The sequence below is a fragment of the Archocentrus centrarchus genome, chromosome 23 (genome assembly GCF_007364275.1).
Source record: "Archocentrus centrarchus isolate MPI-CPG fArcCen1 chromosome 23, fArcCen1, whole genome shotgun sequence".
Taxonomy (NCBI): Eukaryota; Metazoa; Chordata; class Actinopteri; order Cichliformes; family Cichlidae; genus Archocentrus; species Archocentrus centrarchus.
This window is the reverse complement of record NC_044368.1, coordinates 423,240-440,000: the sequence shown is the minus strand read 5'-3', so window position 1 is coordinate 440,000 and position 16,761 is coordinate 423,240. Positions and strand designations below refer to the sequence as shown.

General features: G+C 45.0%; 1 protein-coding gene across 1 annotated transcript in view; it reads left to right on the top strand.

Moving 5' to 3' along the window:
- The window catches only part of cped1 (cadherin-like and PC-esterase domain containing 1), a 30,927-nt gene that overhangs the window by 12,178 nt on the left and 1,988 nt on the right, over positions 1-16,761 (top strand). Inside the window, exons 6-20 of the mRNA XM_030720694.1 lie at positions 1-146; positions 221-354; positions 1,190-1,262; positions 1,543-1,701; positions 1,950-2,054; positions 2,146-2,255; positions 2,342-2,394; positions 4,246-4,432; positions 4,618-4,786; positions 12,493-12,592; positions 12,713-12,849; positions 12,966-13,186; positions 13,304-13,405; positions 13,998-14,085; positions 14,198-14,344. The exon at positions 1-146 is cut by the window's left edge and continues 2 nt beyond it. Coding sequence (XP_030576554.1) covers positions 1-146; positions 221-354; positions 1,190-1,262; positions 1,543-1,701; positions 1,950-2,054; positions 2,146-2,255; positions 2,342-2,394; positions 4,246-4,432; positions 4,618-4,786; positions 12,493-12,592; positions 12,713-12,849; positions 12,966-13,186; positions 13,304-13,405; positions 13,998-14,085; positions 14,198-14,344 — 1,931 coding nt within the window. The remainder of the gene's footprint in view (positions 147-220; positions 355-1,189; positions 1,263-1,542; positions 1,702-1,949; positions 2,055-2,145; positions 2,256-2,341; positions 2,395-4,245; positions 4,433-4,617; positions 4,787-12,492; positions 12,593-12,712; positions 12,850-12,965; positions 13,187-13,303; positions 13,406-13,997; positions 14,086-14,197; positions 14,345-16,761) is intronic.

The following is a 16,761-nucleotide window of genomic DNA, read 5'->3' as shown; positions in this document are numbered from 1 at the left end:
TCCCTCATGGCCGAGCCCCACCTCCTGCTTTGGTTGCCATGGTGAATGTTTACGTCCTGGTGACTTCAGTGACCCCGCTGACTTCTTTCCTGCATGACATCAGCGTGGTGACGACCAATCAGCAGCCGAGGGGACGACCTGTGAAGGTAAAGCGTTTCCACTCAGACTCGTTAACCCTTTACTGCCTGCCGTTAACCTTTGCTCATCTTCTTCCTTTCAGCTCAGGGACTTCCTGCTGCAGCAGCTCGAACCGGCAGCCTCTTATCGGGCTTTGAAGCAGGTGAAGCAGGTGATAAGTAAAGTGCTGCAGGTGGCCGTGGTGTCAACCAATGAGAAGCAGCGAGTTGTCAGCAGGTGAATCCTGAGCTGAAACTGTGAAAGTCATTACCTTTTTTCACAATCCTGACTCACTGAACATCTGTCTGCAGCTGGTTCAAACTGCAGCTAAAGGCAGGAGGGAAAGAATGAAGGGAGGTAGGAAGTGAAGAAGGAGGGCTGAAAGAAAGGAAGTTACGAAAGTAGGTAAAGAGGAAGGAAGGTGGCAAGGAAGAAGGATAAGATTGGAGGAAGGAAGGCTGTAAGAAGAAAGGAAGTGGGAGGCGGGTTCATTAACCTGAAGGAGAAACTTTGATGCATTGATGTAATGTTGCAGGGGGTCAGATTCAGACTCGTGAACCACATTTACACACAGAGACAGAATCACGATGATGTAACAGTAAGATTAAAATAAAATGAGGAAGAGGAGGAAGTTCACTTGTGACTGAAACAAACTGAGATTTGTAAACTCTTGATTAAAAAGAAAAAAAAAATCATATTTTTACTTCTGTGATTTGAAATGAATGCAGCCCCTGAATTCCCCTGATCCATCCACAGCTGTGAGGCGTGGCACCTTCAGACAGGCTGAAGCTGCTTCCTGTTCCTCGCCTCAGCCGAGCCTCCAGGATCTTCTCTAGGACTCTAACAGGAAGCAGCACAGTTCATGATCCAGCTGATTTTAGCGTCACCGATCAATAATCTCAAATTATTAATACTCTGCTTGATTCACTGCTCACAGTAAACACAAACAGAAGCTTTGGTGACCTTTGACCTTGTCAGTGCCTGAAAATGACTCAGACTGGATCTCATGTTTACTGAGTGTGTGCAATCAGCACCCCCTGGTGTCTCACTCTATCACTGCTGTGTGTTTCAGGTGTGTGTTGTGCTTCCAGCTGCTCACCTTCACTCTGCTCTTCAGCAGCTCCATCACACCCGTGGTAGTCCAGGTAAGAGTCAAACTTCAACCCTCTCACATTCTGACCACGAGTCCAGCCTTTGAGCTGGTCTTCAGAGAAACTCCACCTCCTCCCTGTAAAAGGGCTGCAACCTCTTCAGACACCTGGAGGTGTCACCACCTGATGATGCAGCAGGTGGACAGTCTCTGATCAGAGCTGAGAACAACCACACTTTACTGCACCTCAAACACATCAGCTGTTCAAGTGAACATCCAGCAGAGGGCGCCCTGACCTCAGCTGCTTTCTGATTAGGCTGTCTTTTCCACTTCAGGTGAACACCAGATTAACCCTTTCAGCTCTGAGCGATGATGCGTTTGACCGACAGATCACCAAAGACCAGATCATGGAGGACACGCTGCACTTCCTGCTGCCACTGCGCACACACCTGTCCTCATACACACACCTGTCCTCGGAGTGGGAGGGAATTCAGGTGAGTGGTATGATGTCATTAAAGAAGGAGGAATTTTAATGGCAGGAAAAAATTAAACATGAAGCTATAAAAAAATACAAATATAGATTATTAAATAATCAATAAATAACTGTACATGTAAAGAGAATAAATATTATTAAAAAGCATATTTAACAAATAATTAACAAATAAAAATAATAAAATGAAATAAATTAATGCTGTGTGTGTGCGTGTGTGCATCTGCGCGTCTGCGTGTGTTGTGCGTTCAGTACGGCGGCTGCAGAGGGACACTCGGCGTCTGTTTGTCTGAAGACGACTTTCTTCTGCTGCTGCACTTTCAGCTGCTGATGAAGACGGCATCAGCGTTTCAGCCAGTTAGTTAAGCCCCGCCTCCTTCATCACCATCTTCACCTGCTGGTCACAGTAGTAGTGACACATCAGTGTCCTTATCGTTTTTCTCCGCAGCTATATCCCAGTGGCTCCTCCTCTTCCTCTTCTTCCTCACCTCGCTGCCTCTCCGACCTTCTGACCCGGATCGGCAGTTTCTACGAGCTGCAGACAAACAGCAGCTGCAGGTGAGAAGCTCACAGGTGTGAGATGATCCATCATGCGTGAACTGAACTCCAGAAGGTCCATGTGACGATGTCTGATCCTCTCACAGGACAGATGAACCAACCAATCAGCAGCCAGCTCCGTCGTCCTCACAGGATGAAGGTGAGACGCCGTGGTCACATGTTGTTGCTGTCTGCTCAGTTGGTGGGTCCAATCATCTTCTTCTTCCTCTTTCTCTTCAGCTTCCTCTGTTTCTTCTTCTGCTTCTTCTTCTCAGCTTCAGCAGCTTTCTTCTAAAAATGATCAGTAATTTGTTTTTGTCCATCCATTTTCTTCCACTTACCCAGTTCAAGGCAACAGACAGGTACACCTGGACAGGTCAGCAGAGTCTTTCAGGGCTAACACGGAGAGGCAGACAGCCATTCACACCTACATCTTTGGGTGGAAGCCGGAGTATGTGTAGAGAACCACCACTGGACTTCCTTTTGCTGTGGATATAAAATAAAGTTCAGAATAACTTTATTATCCACTCCTAGAGCACAAAGGCAGAAATTTCAGCTAAAACAGTCAAAGTTTAAACCCTTGCTTGTCCCTGAGGTCCTCGTATGAGATCCCGGTCATACACTATGTTGCCAATAGTCTTCATTCACCATTCACATCACTGAGTTCAGGTGTTCGAGTCACTTCCACATCCACAGGTGTATAAACCAAGCACCTAGGCATGCAGACTGCTGCTACAAACATCAGTGAAAGAATGGGTCGCTCTCAGGAGCTCCGTGAATACCTGTGCAACAAGTCCAGACCTGAAATTTCCTTAGTTCCCGTGAAAGGAACTTGTAATGCTTCAGCATACCAAGATATCTGGGACAATTTGATGCTCCCAACTCTGTGGGAACAATTTGGGGATGGCCCCTTCCTGTTCCAGCATGACTGCACACCAGTGCACAAAGCAGCTCCATAAAGACATGGATGAGCCAGTTTGGTGTGGAAGAACTTGACTGGCCTGCACAGAGTCCTGACCTCAGCCTGATAGAACACCTTTGGGATGGATTAGAGCGGAGACTGTGAGCCAGGCCTTCTCTCCAACATCAGTGTCTGACCACACAGATGTGCTTCTGGAAGAATGGTCAGAAATTCTCATAAACACTCCTAAACCTGTGGAAAGACTTCCCAGAAAAGCTGAAGCTGTTATAGCTGCAAAGGGTGGGCCCACATCATAATAAACCCTCTGGTTTAAGAATGGGCTCTTACTCAGGTTCATGTGTGAGTGAAGGCAGGCAAGTGAATACTTTTGGCAGTATTGTGTATCTGTCCCGCTGATATAGATATGGGCTCTATAGCCAGCCCACAGCCAGTAGGATGCCTCCTACTGGCTGTGGGATTTGTTGAGTTTCCTTTCTGCCATGTCAGATTTGTTTGATTTGCAGATGAGAAAACATCAGCGTCACTGACAGTTATCTACTCTCTAACGTGCAGGTGAAAGGAAAACTGCATTAATTGATGCTGTTACACTCTGTACTCATAATAAGCTAAAGGAGACTGACTGAATTTCAAACTTCTTTAAAGGTTTTCACATCCATGCAGCCAAATGTTGTTCAATGAAGTCTGAGGTCAGCATCAGCAGATGTTTCAATCTGATCTCTAATTAAGACATTAGAGGAACTGCAGTTCTAGGCTAATGTCTCATTTTTCTGCCCCAGAGGATGATGTTTGGTTTCCAGGGGAACCAGGATCCAAGTGAACCTCCATGACATGGGTTTACCCTGAGACTGTTCAAGATTCAGAGACTTCCTGGGCAGAACCTGCAGGGCTGAAAGTTGGTGATTGACTGAATACTGTTAAGTTGCCACAGCACTGTTCATAAGTGGGATGTATCAGGAAGTGTTTCACAATTGGGTTTTTGAACCTGCCTTCACATCCAGGAACCATAAATAGAGAAGAAGGAAATGAAATGGGAAGTGAAAGAATCTTGAATAGATCAAATAGGGTCTCATGTTGATTCTTCTGTTTCAGGTCTCTGTGTGGACCCCCACCTCCGACAGATCTACACAGACCCCCCGCTCAACCTAAACCCACCCTTCAACCCCCTGGTGAAGGAATACCATGCTGAGGTGACCTTTGACACAATGATGGTTCGGATCCGACCAGAGCCCGTCAGCTCAGCTTGCAGGATCCACCTGGAGGAGCACCGAGGACCCAGGTGAGACCATGACCATGAAAACCAACTGGTTACAGAGCAGAGAATTTCTCGGTGAAGAACTCCCAGACTTCCTGTTCTTTAGAAGCTGCAGTCAGGCTCTTTGCAGCCAGTTTTAAGACAGCAGGATTAACAGGAAGTGGACAGCCTCTCTGCACATTGGTCTCACTTCAGTTTTCTTCCCACAGTATGGTAAACTACCCGATTGGCCTCGGCAACAGCAGAATCAGCATCCTGGTGACGGACGATGGCGAACCAGAGCCCATTGTCATGACCATCTACACTGTCCACATTTACCGAGAGAGTCGGCCCAGCCTGCCCATGTTTGGATATCATGTGATGTGCAGCTTTGTGCAGGTAGGAGTTTCCTATTGGCTGCTGGACTGCAAAGGGTGTCATGGTCATTTCTTCAAACACAAAGTCTCCTTTTAGTTCATATTTTCCTGTTTAACATGTTTGATGGTATCACATCATATCGTCAGTCTGATAACAAATCAGGTCATTGTTGACTATCAATTGTTTTAACTGAGAAAGCACACAGGATGTAAAAACCATAAAAGGAAACTGATCTCACCACGCCAGCCACCAAAGACAAAGCTAACAAAGAAACCAAATAAAACTGTTTCTGGACCTGTTTTAGAATCCTGGACAAGCCCCCAAATGTTATGCTCCCCTTAAAAATCCAGAGAATAACAATAAGGCCTAATTCCTACCTGGCTTCTCCACCTTCCCACTCTGTGATGGTTTAATTCTATGTGATGTCACCATCGCAGCTGCTGAAGAATCTGTAAATGATAAATGGTTAGAAAAACAGCAGTGAGTTTTGGGATGCCCTTCCTTTCCTCTGATGGAACCAAAAACAGCCAATCAGCAAATGTATGCAAAAATGAGATGGCTGTGTTAACAGGATGCTCATCACTTATTGCAGAATACAGCGATTACAGTCAAATTACAACATTTATTTCTTATTATTCATGTTAATGAATGAGCTACAGCAAAGACAAAAAAAAGAATAAATTACTGTGCTTTTTTTTAAAAATTTTTTTAAACAAATAAACTGCATGGACATGAAATAATTACACAGAGCTTTTATTAGAGACAAATGCCATCATATGGCGGGAAGAAGATGCTGAAAATGGACCAAATTTCAGCCTAGAGAAGTTTGGAGTCAGACTCCAAACTTGATGATGATCCATCCACAACACGAGGTTAGTCATCAATATGTTGCTGTGTGGTTTGGGAAATTTTCCCGATCCTCAGCTTCATGTCCGTACTGAAATTTGTCAATAGCAGCTCAGCTGTCTCCTTATTTAAAACTTCCTGATTCAGCCTTCCTTGACTCTTTTCTACCTGGACTTTGTCATCATTGCTTCCTGATCTCTGGGGAATGTAAGAACTGGGGGTTTGTCTGGGATTTTGTCAGAAACAGATTTATTTTGTGTTCCATTTCATTTCAAACCTTCTGGTTAGTCCTGCCATGAGCATGAATTGCTGGTAGGACAGGCAAGTATCCACCTGAGCTGTGTTGGTTCTTCTTTCAGGTACTGTTTGTTGTTAGACCTTTCCAGTTTTTAGAGTAACTCTGGGCAGAGATCATTTTAAGAGATGAGTATGATTTTGGAAGGATCTGGACTGTTCTGCTGTTGATCATTTCTTGCTTTAGTAACTAGGACTGAGAGAGGCCTCGTAGGGCTTCAACAGCTGGCATTAAGCAGTGAAAACTTTCTCTGACTTGACATCTGTTTCCTTCACACTTTAGTGCTTCAATAAATCTGATCGAATCTGATCAGCCTGATAAAAAAAATCCTGGTGCTTTCAGAGCTCTGCTTTGGGCCTCAGTCCAGCTCTCAGTAAACCATCCTTGAGACTCTGAGAAGAAAGAAATGTTGACTCAGTTTGTTAAATTCCTCTCTCATCCCCTCACGGTGATAACAGCTCGACGCCTGCAGCGAAATGTGAATGAGCATTTACAAAGCTGATGTTTCTCCAACATCTGCACTCATTACATTTCCATCAGCTTCTCCGCTGTGACCTCAGCCAGAGCATTCTCAGAGGTTTCAGGTCGAGAACATCTGCAGAATAAAATGAAAAGTATAAACGTGTGAGGAGCTGCTGGCGTTTGGTTTGGTTCTGGAGGATTCAGGTTTCTGTTTTTATGTCTTTAATGTTCAAAATAATGTTCTTCAGGAAACCTGCTCATCTTCTCTGTTTTGATTAAATCTCCAGTGAACAAACAGCTTCCAGCTTTTAGTCTGTTCAGGAAAAAGATGGTAAACTGGTTTAATGTGGATCATTTTCTGGTCCTGAACAGGTGAAATTACCTGGTGTTGTGTGGGGCCCGTCCCCCAGGTGGCCCACACCCCTCTTGGGTTCATATTTTCATCTGTCCCCCGGCCACCCCCTCTGATCCACCTGTGATCCACCTGTTGGCCTCAATTAGAGATGAAGAGGGTGGCGTTTGGCGGGGGCCCTGATCGGGCCCTGAGAACAGAGCGCTCATTGATGCAGTGTTCTTTGAAGTCCTGAGAGGATGAAATGAAAGCCGCTGCTGTCTGAGAGGAAGGGACGATCCGAGCATCTCTGAACACTGAGCATCTAAACCAGCAAGCTCAGTGAGGTCTAAAGGGTTAACCTCCTCACATGCAGCTGGGCCATCAGTGACCCATCCAGGGTCAGGGTTACACTTTGGGTTGCTCAGTGTGCTTTTTGCCTGTGTGGAGCACCTGAAATGAAGAAATTCAGTTTGACCTGTAACATCTTCAGTTTTCTGAATATGTTGCTAAAACTAAAACAACAGTGACCCTGCACAGTGGTAGGATTCACAGGTTAACCGAAAAAAAAATAAAACTGTGCACGTTTAAACTCTGTCTTTGGCTCTGACAGTTTGAGGAGGCTGTGGTGCAAATGTCTGCAGATGTCTGTGAATGTGAATCAAAAGTTTGTGTTGTAATATTTGAATATCCCACACATTCAGACTCATATAAAAACTACACTGAAAGAGCAGAAACCCCCAAACTAAAAATGAAAAAGTAATGAAAAACACTCAACTGTGCTAAATCTGTGGAGTCTGTGCTTCCGGGTGGTGCAGGTGCTGGGTGGAGCTTTTCTCTCTGTGGGCTGGAGACCTGCTGCTCCAGAAGATGGCAGCAAATTCAAAGTGACATGAAGGAAAAAGCTGCACGAAGTGTTCAGAGTTTCCTCCAACACCACTCAGAGCTGCAAAACAGCAGCCTGAGGAGAAGAAGGCAGGAAGTTAAAGAACACACGGAGAAAACTTTTATACACACTTACAATCAACACACACACAAAAATCAGAGACTTTACATGAAATAAAACCAGTGCTGAGTAAAGAACTGAAAGATAATAATGTATAAAAGCAGAGCTGGTGGAAACGTGATGATGGGAACAGGAACGGGAACAGGAACAGGGCAGTTCATTCGCAATATGCCAGGAACTCTGCAGAGTGCGTCCGCTAACCCAAAACGTCTTCATAATAAACTTAATAAAGTACAAATATGACTCAAATACAAACAGGAACTTCTGCAGACTCACTATAAATACACAAAACACCCATCATACAACACTGTGTGTGCGTGTATCATGTTACATGCCTGGCGTGTCTTCATTTCCTCTCGCTGTTATTAAGCTCGTTATCTGATGGAGCTGCTGAGCTTCATCTTGTGTCTCGTCTGCACTCACCTGGAAACCTGTGACCCTCGAACCAATCAGACTGAAGAGGAAACAGGAAGCAGGCTAACTTTGGCCTTCACACGTCTGTAGACACACACACACAGCAGCAGACTGAGACCAGCTGCTGCAGCTCCACAGCTGGGATATCAGCACAGTGTGGTTTATTCATTATCCACTGAAATGAAAAAGACTTCCTCTTTAGTCGGAGGATGCAGCATCTGTGAGCTCCTACCTGAATCTCAGCTTCTGATTGGTCAGCACAGGCAGCCGGGGTTCCGAGGAGGTGGTGCCGTTTCTGGATTTCATTGTTGGCCCGAACACCACTGACATCCAGCAGCTCTGCTTCTGCTCCCCCTGTGGGCCCACCCAGGCTTCACCTCTGACACTCTCAGCCTCTCTGAGAGCATCTCTTTGCTCCATCATGTCTCTGATCACCTTCATTAGCTGGCAGATGTTCCTCCGTCTGCTTTGTTTTCTGTTTAAAGTCAGGCTCTACAGTCTGTTGGACTTCTTAGTGCATTTTTCATCTCTGAACACTAAATCTGAGTGTGTTTATCCCTCTGTTGTGATGTGTGAGGTGCACCTTATTCTTCATTGTGCTCAGCAGTGTTTTATACTTTAAGCCGTGCTGACTGTGCTGTGTTATGCTGTGAAATAAACCCATTGTCCCCATCTGTACACATTTTTGCTGAAAGCATGACTCTAAGGTGGCTGCTGAGTGGAAAGTCTTGCTTCTAGAATGATCTGAAGACATCTGCAGCTTCACAGAGGCCACAAAGCTGCATCACATGCATCCTCTGCTGGCTGCCAGCAAAAATGACCGAACAGTAACCTCAAGTCTCTCTCACCTGACTGGAATCCTGCTGAGAACCTGCAGGCCTGTGCCAGGGTTAGTTTAGAGGGAGGGTGGAGAACACCTGCGGGTGGAGAACCCGAAGACTCCACAGATGGAACGTTCACTGCAGTGATTGGAGAGATGCAGGTGGTCCTTCTGTGTCACATTTGACTCCAGAAACTGAAAATAACCAAACATCACCCTCTGAAATACACACACACACACACACACACAGAGCAGCCGGCTGTTAAAGCGGTTGTCAAACGGCACGGCACTGCAGCTGGATTCAGGTCAGGAATCCTGCAGCCAACATGGAGCCAGAAGCCTCTGGAATGCTTCTGCTGACCTCAGGCACAGAAGGACCCTGAGACCTGAATCCAGATCCACCTCCGAGCTGTGAGGTCATCACAGGAAGATCAGATCAGACTGAAACACGCTACGAAGTCTCTGCCTCCTTTAGCTGAACGCTGCTGATGTGTGTGTGTGTGTGTGTGTGTGTGTGTGTGTGTGTGTGTGTGTGTGTGTGTGTGTGTGTGTGTGTGTGTGTGTGTGTGTGTGTGTGTGTCTGGACATTGTGGGATGTGGAGCGTTAATGTGAAGCAGCTCTTCATTCCTCAGTTAAACAGAACAAAATGTTTTGGCAGGGATTCTTTGACCTTTGACCTCATCTTGTCCCTCTGAATTTATCTGCAGCGTGATGACCTGAGGTCACAGCCTGTTTGTGGCAGTAGGCGAATGTGCCGCCGCTGCAGTTATTAACGTTTAAATGAAGGTGAGCGACGCTTCATGGTCGATTTGTGGCCCGTAATCTCAGAGCAACTTCAAAGGAACCACCCAGGCCCCGAGCTTCACCCAGGCCGTCTCCACCCGCTGACTGTCTCAGCACTGATTGAGTGAGTCCACCACTTTTCCTGGTCACAGAGCTGCCTCCCTGAAACATCCTCCTGATGGCAGCAGATGATGCTCCTCAACCTGGAGAGATGGTTCAGCATTAATGGGGCCTTCACAGATGTCCAGATTACCTCTGCCCTGTGAACTCATGTAACAAATTTAGCGGTCATAAAGCTCTGAACAACAAACCAAATAGATCATAAAATCTGCAGCAGGAATACAAAGCAAAGGAGGCAGTTTAAACAGAAGGAGTCCAAATGAAGCTGGACTGGGAGAGACTGAAAGGCTCTCTGTGGGAATAAGAAGCTGGGATAAATATTCTGGAGCTGTGTGGAGCTCTGCACGTGAGGATGAGTTTAGAAACCAAGCCTAAATCTGCTGCGAGCCGGTGCAGACAGCAGGCAGACATTTACGGCTCTGACTGAGCACCTCTCAGAGCTCTGAAACCCTCAGCTGGCAGATGTTCCTGCAGATGTTTCTTTGTTTTCTTGCTGCTGTCCCGTTTTTTATCTGAAAATTAGAAGATCATTTCTCAGTTTCAGCATGTGAAATGTGTTTGAACTGCAGATCAGGCCTTTCTCTCTCTGTTTGTCTGAATTCCTGATTCTCCTCCCTCGATCAGACCTCCTCCTCCACCTCCTCCCTCTCGCCGCTCTGAATGGAGGTCTGACTTTCCCAGAGAGGCAGCGGCGGCTCGTATGATCTAATGAGCGCTGATCCGGATTACAGGCCTGGTTTACAGAAAGTCTCGGACCTGAGATCAGTTCTGTGATCACATGGGAGGATTATATGAGACCTTCTGCTCGTCTCTGATGGATTCATGCTGACACAACACAAACAGCCGAGTCTCCACCTTCTTTCATTCCTCCGCCCGAAGCCCCAAAGCCAGCCTTTCATGTCCACCTTCAGCAGTTTGTTTCTGTGCCTCTCATTTATTCGTGGACCAATAAGATCCTGGTGGACACACACACAGACACACACACCAGTGTGTGTGTCTGTGTGTATGAACCTTTCGGGCCGTCAGCTTTCTCCATAAACCTGTAAATAAACTTCAGGCAGAAAAACATGAAAACAGATAAAAGTAGAACTGTGACACTTTATTCTGTCATTGTTTATTTTCTCAGTTTTATCATATTTCCATATCTGCAGTAATATTGTGTACCATAAATTTGTTGTTTATGTCCAATAAAATCTGCTCAGTTTGAAATGATGACTGAAGCTCAAACAAAAGCTTTAAAATGCTGCTCACAGCTGCAGAGCATCGGACTTCAGGAATGATGGAAAAGGATGTGCAGGATCAGCTGTTCAGTTTGCAGGCGCAGGTACCCAAGAACCACAGAAACAGCTTTGTGTCTGTAGAGTTCCTGCAGGTTTTACTGATGTTTGTCTCTTTGTTTGTGCTTTTGGAAGGATTTTTGCACATTTCTGCTGAATCTTTCTGCACGTGTTTACCAGAAAAAGGCGCTGATCAGAGGAAAAAGGCTCACGTTTCTCTCTCAGGGTTTGCTCTCAGTTTAAAAGCTGAAAATGTATCCCTTTTCTGATGGTGTGAGGAAGAGGAGTGCGTGGACGTGGCCTCAGGAGTCAGACCGATGAAGTCAGAGTTCAGGGCGATGTGGTGGTGATGAGGCCTCAAACAGCCCCCCTCCTGCTGGATGAAAGGCGGCGTGTTCGGAGCTGATCTCAGAGCAGCGTTTACACTGAGTGCAGGTACGAACAAGAAAATCCCTGTTAAGTTTTCTTGTCGCACTTTGTTGCGAGCTGCGTCGCCGCTGTGCGGAATGTGACGCCGCCGCGAGGAAACCTGCAGCAGCAGCAGGAAAAGAAGAAGAGGGAACATTTGTGATGGCGGTGGCTGTGAAGTCTGGGCCAGACCTACAGACTCCCACAGGGCCCATGAGGTGAGCTTGGATCACTTTGCTTGATCTCTGACCTCTGAGCAGAGAAGGACGAAAGAACGACGCACGGTGTAGATCTGAGGAGAAGAGGAAGAAGAAGGAGAGGATGAAAGAGACGCTCTGACAGAGGAAGCAGTGATCACATGAAGAAGACGACGTGATGTTTGACAGCGAGGGTTTATGTGAAGCTTCAGACTGGAGCCACAAACAGCAGATTTACTCTCAGAGAGCAAAGATCGCTGGGAGGGACGGTGACCTCTGACTCTTCAGGGAATTAAACCCAGCAATTAAAAATAGTTGTTCGTGTGTATTTTTCCCAGAGTAAAAAACAGTAGAATCTATTCTAATGACAAATTCAATCACCGGTAAAAGGCTTAAAGCTGCCTATTATGTTCGACAGTAAAAACTTGTTAAACGGCTGGTTTTAGTTTCAGGTTTTAAAGGAAACTTTGGGACTGAGGCTTCCTCTGAGGGTGTGTTTACTTTTTATTCATCTCTGTTCAGGAACTTGAGGAGCATCTCAGTCTGCTTCCACAGAAACTTCAGTACTTCAACTAGTACAGCTCCATGTAGTAAAACGTGCACAGTTTGCAGTGTTCGCAGAGTACTGTTTGTCTCAGACTGAACACAGGAGGTTCTGGACTTCCTGGAAATGATGATTGCAGCATTTGATCACAGTTTGCAGTCGAATGAAAAAATTCAATTAACCAAAAGAGCAAGCAGAACTTTGAATGATGTCTGTCCTCCAGGACTGTGGTCTGCTGGTTCAGCCGAGTCGCTCCTGCGGTCTTCAGCCCCACATCAGCTTCCAGAGTCCACTTCACACCTGCAGCTCAGGACATGTCCCAGGTCTGAAGTCCAACTGTTGGACTGCTTCTTTAAAATCATACATCAGTTTAAAGTCACATGACTTTGGTTTATTTCTGCTGTTTTCACCTGACACACCTGTGTGTGTCACCTGTCTCACAGGTCGGTGGATTGTTCCATGTCTCAGTTGTTCTGACAACAGGACATGTGATTGGAGGGAGGTTGCCTGGCAGCCAGATGGCTGTTATCACCCAGTAGTAGACAACCCACTGCTGCAAGACTGTATGAGGGACAGGAAGGTAAAGTCAGCCGGTTGGCTGGTTTGAACTGGTCTGTCTTTAGTCTCAGACATTCTCTGGTTTGTGGACAGTCATCCTGATGGAGGTCAGTCATCTGTCTTCTCATTTCTCCTTAGCTGTTGTTTATCGGTGACTCAACCAATCGTGGGATGATGTATTTCCTGATGGAGAGGGTGAACTCCAGTCTGGAGGACTGGGGGAAAGCTCATGACACGCTGGTCTACAGGAACCTGAATGGAGGACAGACTCTGGTCAGCTACTCGTACTATCCTCAGTTCTGGCTGGAAAAAAACCAAAGACCCACGTTCAGACAGGCTCTGCTGCAACTGCTCAGCAGGTGAGGTCCTGATAGTCCACCTATGAGGCAGGTTACACAAAGCTTCACTGGACTTTGGTTGGAAGCTGTTGAGATATTTTACTGATCTGATTATGTTTCTTGTTGTCATCTGGAAAGGTCTCAGCCTCTGGTGAACTGTAACCAGACAGTTCTGGTGGTGGGAGGAGTCCAGTGGCTCAACACCAATCACCTGAGAACGGTCAGAGAGGTGCTGGACAGGTGAGCAGACACAGTGTAAAAACACAGTACACATGCAGTATACACAACAGTGTCATCTGCATACAGATTTACACCGAGGACCTATACATGCACCTGTCTGATTGCACTGATGTACATATTAGTGGAATATAGTTTACATTCTTTTATCTTTTAATTAGTCTCTGCACTGTATATTTTGTAATTTTGTAATATTGTGTTATAGTTATAGCTCTAATATCTCTGTATATTTGCAATTTGTATACTGTATGTTGTCTTATAGTTTTTATACTTATTTGTTTTTTTCTGTAAGCACGAAGTACCGCAGCAATTTCCTAATGCTGTGAACCTGTTCACCCATATGGCAATAAAAACATTCTGATTCTGATTCTGATTCTGAGCTGGAATGTAAAGAACAGAGCACCTAACAGTAATCCCTGTGGTACATCTGCTCAGGTTTTTGTCTCACTGGGCAGTGCTGTATTTCCTGTAACATGAAACCCTTTCAGAGAAGACACTAGCCCAGGCTGAGGGTTCAGGATTAGCACTATTACTAAGGTCAGGGCTGTGGTTTCTGTGGTAACATGGGGTCACTTTTGTTCCTCCTCATCCTCAGAGAATCTCTCAGCAACATCCTGGTGGTGGTCAAATCTTTGGGGATGGGCTTCCATCTTCCTGTGGATGGGATCAGATCTCTCAGTCTGGTAGGTTCCTGTTCCTGCGGAACATGATCTGTTCCATCAGAAGCTATCTAGGCTCCTGCTTTTAATTCAGTTCTGTGGGAATTAAAACTGCTTTTATCGATCAATATTTCAGAAAGAGATACAGGACCTATACAGAGAGAATGACAACATCATTGCCACTGCAAAGCATCATGGGTACGAAGTGATTGACACGTTCAGCATCACAATGGGTCGATACAAAGAGTTCCTGCAGGGACGCTGTGCCTGCCACTTTCACGAGGTAATACAGCTTTATTTATCAGTAAACAATACATTTGATCCCTCAAATAATCCTTAGAGACTCTTCAGGATTTATACATTTCCTTTAAAAAAAGGTTTCCTGCTTTAACATCCATCCATACAACATCCATGTAGATGCTGAAAATGACAGTCTCAACGCTGCATTTAATCTATTATGAGACTCAACTGGCTTCTCTCAAAATGTAAATAAGCCTACCCACCACTTTAATCATACTTTTGTTCTGACATAATGCATAGAAACTGAAGACTTAACAGTATTCCCTGAAAGCCCTCTTTTGTCTGATCATTTCTTAGTAACATTAAAATTTACATTTATTAGTTGGCTGTGTACCACAGGCTTTTAAGGTGGCAGTAATTAAAGCGCTACTTAAAAAGCCATCAGTGACCCAGCTGTCTTAGCTAATTATAGGCCAGTCTCCAACCTTCCTTTTCTCTCAAAGACTCTTGAAAGAGTAGTTGTAAAACAGCTCACTGATCATCTGCAGAGGAACGGTTTATTTGAAGAGTTTCAGTCAGGTTTCAGAATTCATCACAGTACAGAAACAGCATTAGTGAAGGTTACAAATGATCTTCTTACAGCCTCTGATAGTGGATTCATCTCTGTGCTTGTCCTGTTGGACCTCAGTGCAGCTTTGATACTGTTGATCATAACATTTTATTACAGAGATTAGAGCATGCATATCATTGGTCATATGAAGCCTGCTGGGTCTCCAAATTACCCCATTCCACCTAATCTTTTTAAAGAGGTCCTTTCCACCTTGGCACCATATGTGCTTAATATTATTAATGGAAGCTTGGCTAATGGTATGGTGTCTGCCAGCTTTAAGAATGCAGTGGTAACCCCACTTATTAAAAAAACCTGGCTTAGACTCATCTAAAAGTTTCAAATTTAGGCCAATCGCCAAACTCCCTTTTCTTTCTAAAATTCTAGAGAAAATTGTCTACTGCCAGCTGAGTTCATTTTTAAATAAGCACAACACTCTGGGGGTGTTCCAGAGGTTTTAAATCCTGTCACAGTACTGAGTCGGCACTGTTGAGGGTTTTTAATGACATTCTTTTAGCCACTGACTCTGGTCACTGTGTTGCTCTGGTCCTGTTGGACCTAACAGTGGCCTTTGACACAGTGGACCATCAGATCCTCCTGTCCCGTCTAGAAAACTGGATGGGCATTAAGGGTGTTGTTTTAGATTGGTTCAGATCCTACCTATCAGACAGATGTTTTTGTGTTTGTATTGGAGCTGCTGAATCTTGTGCAGCGCCCCTTACATGTGGAGTGTCTCAAGGCTCGATACTTGGCCCTCTTCTCTTCTCTTCTCTTCTCTTCTCTTCTCTTCTCTTCTCTTCTCTTCTCTTCTCTTCTCTTCTCTTCTCTTCTCTTCTCTTCTCTTCTCTTCTCTTCTCTTCTCTTCTCTTCTCTTCTCTTCTCTTCTCTTCTCTTCTCTTCTCTTCTCTTGGTACCTACTTCCAATGGAATCAATTCTTGTAAGACATGACATTGCGTTCCACTTTTATACTGATGACTGTCAAATTTATGTGCCGCTGAAGCAGCATAATGCATATCCTGCAAAACCATCTTTTAGAGTGCATTGGAGACATCAAGGCATGGCTGTCCACAAACTTTTTGCACCTGAGCGATAAAAAGACTGAGGTCACGTTGTTTGGGCCTAGTGACACCTCGAAAAATTAATGTTGATCTGAGTCCTTTGACTCAAAATCTGACACAGACAGCAACAAACCTGGGTGTAAAACTGGACAGTGATCTTAAACTTTATGCACAGTTTAAGTCAGTAGACAAGTCCAGCTTTTATCAATTAAGACAACTGGCCAAGGCAAAACCATTTATTTCACTGCATCACTTTGAGATTTGAATCCATGTTTTTATCACAACTCATGTAGACTGCTGCAATGCATTTTACGTTGGGCTGAACTAGACACTGCTTATCTGACTGCAGATGGTACAAAATGCTGCTGCTCAACCTTTAGTTGGTGTCAAAAAAATGTGAACACATTACACCAAATTTAGCCTCACTTCACTGGCTCCCAGTTCATTTTAGGATTGATCTTAAAATTCTTTTATTTGTTTTTAAATGTCTTCATGGCCTCGCCCCACCATATCTGACCTGCTCCACCCGCACACCCCTTCACACTCACTCAGGTCAGCTGATCTGTCACTGTTGGCTATCCCAAAGACTAAGAGGACACTGAGAGGTGACCACGCTTTTTCAGTGGAATGATCTGCCTTTGTCAGGCTGACTCCCTCTCTGCTTTAAATCCTCACTTAAAAACATCTCTTCTCTTTGGCTTTAACGCAGTCTGAGATGATTTCTTCTATGATTTACTTTTTGTTTTGTTTTGATATGTATTTTAAACCTGTTTGCTCTTACTTGTGTACAGCAC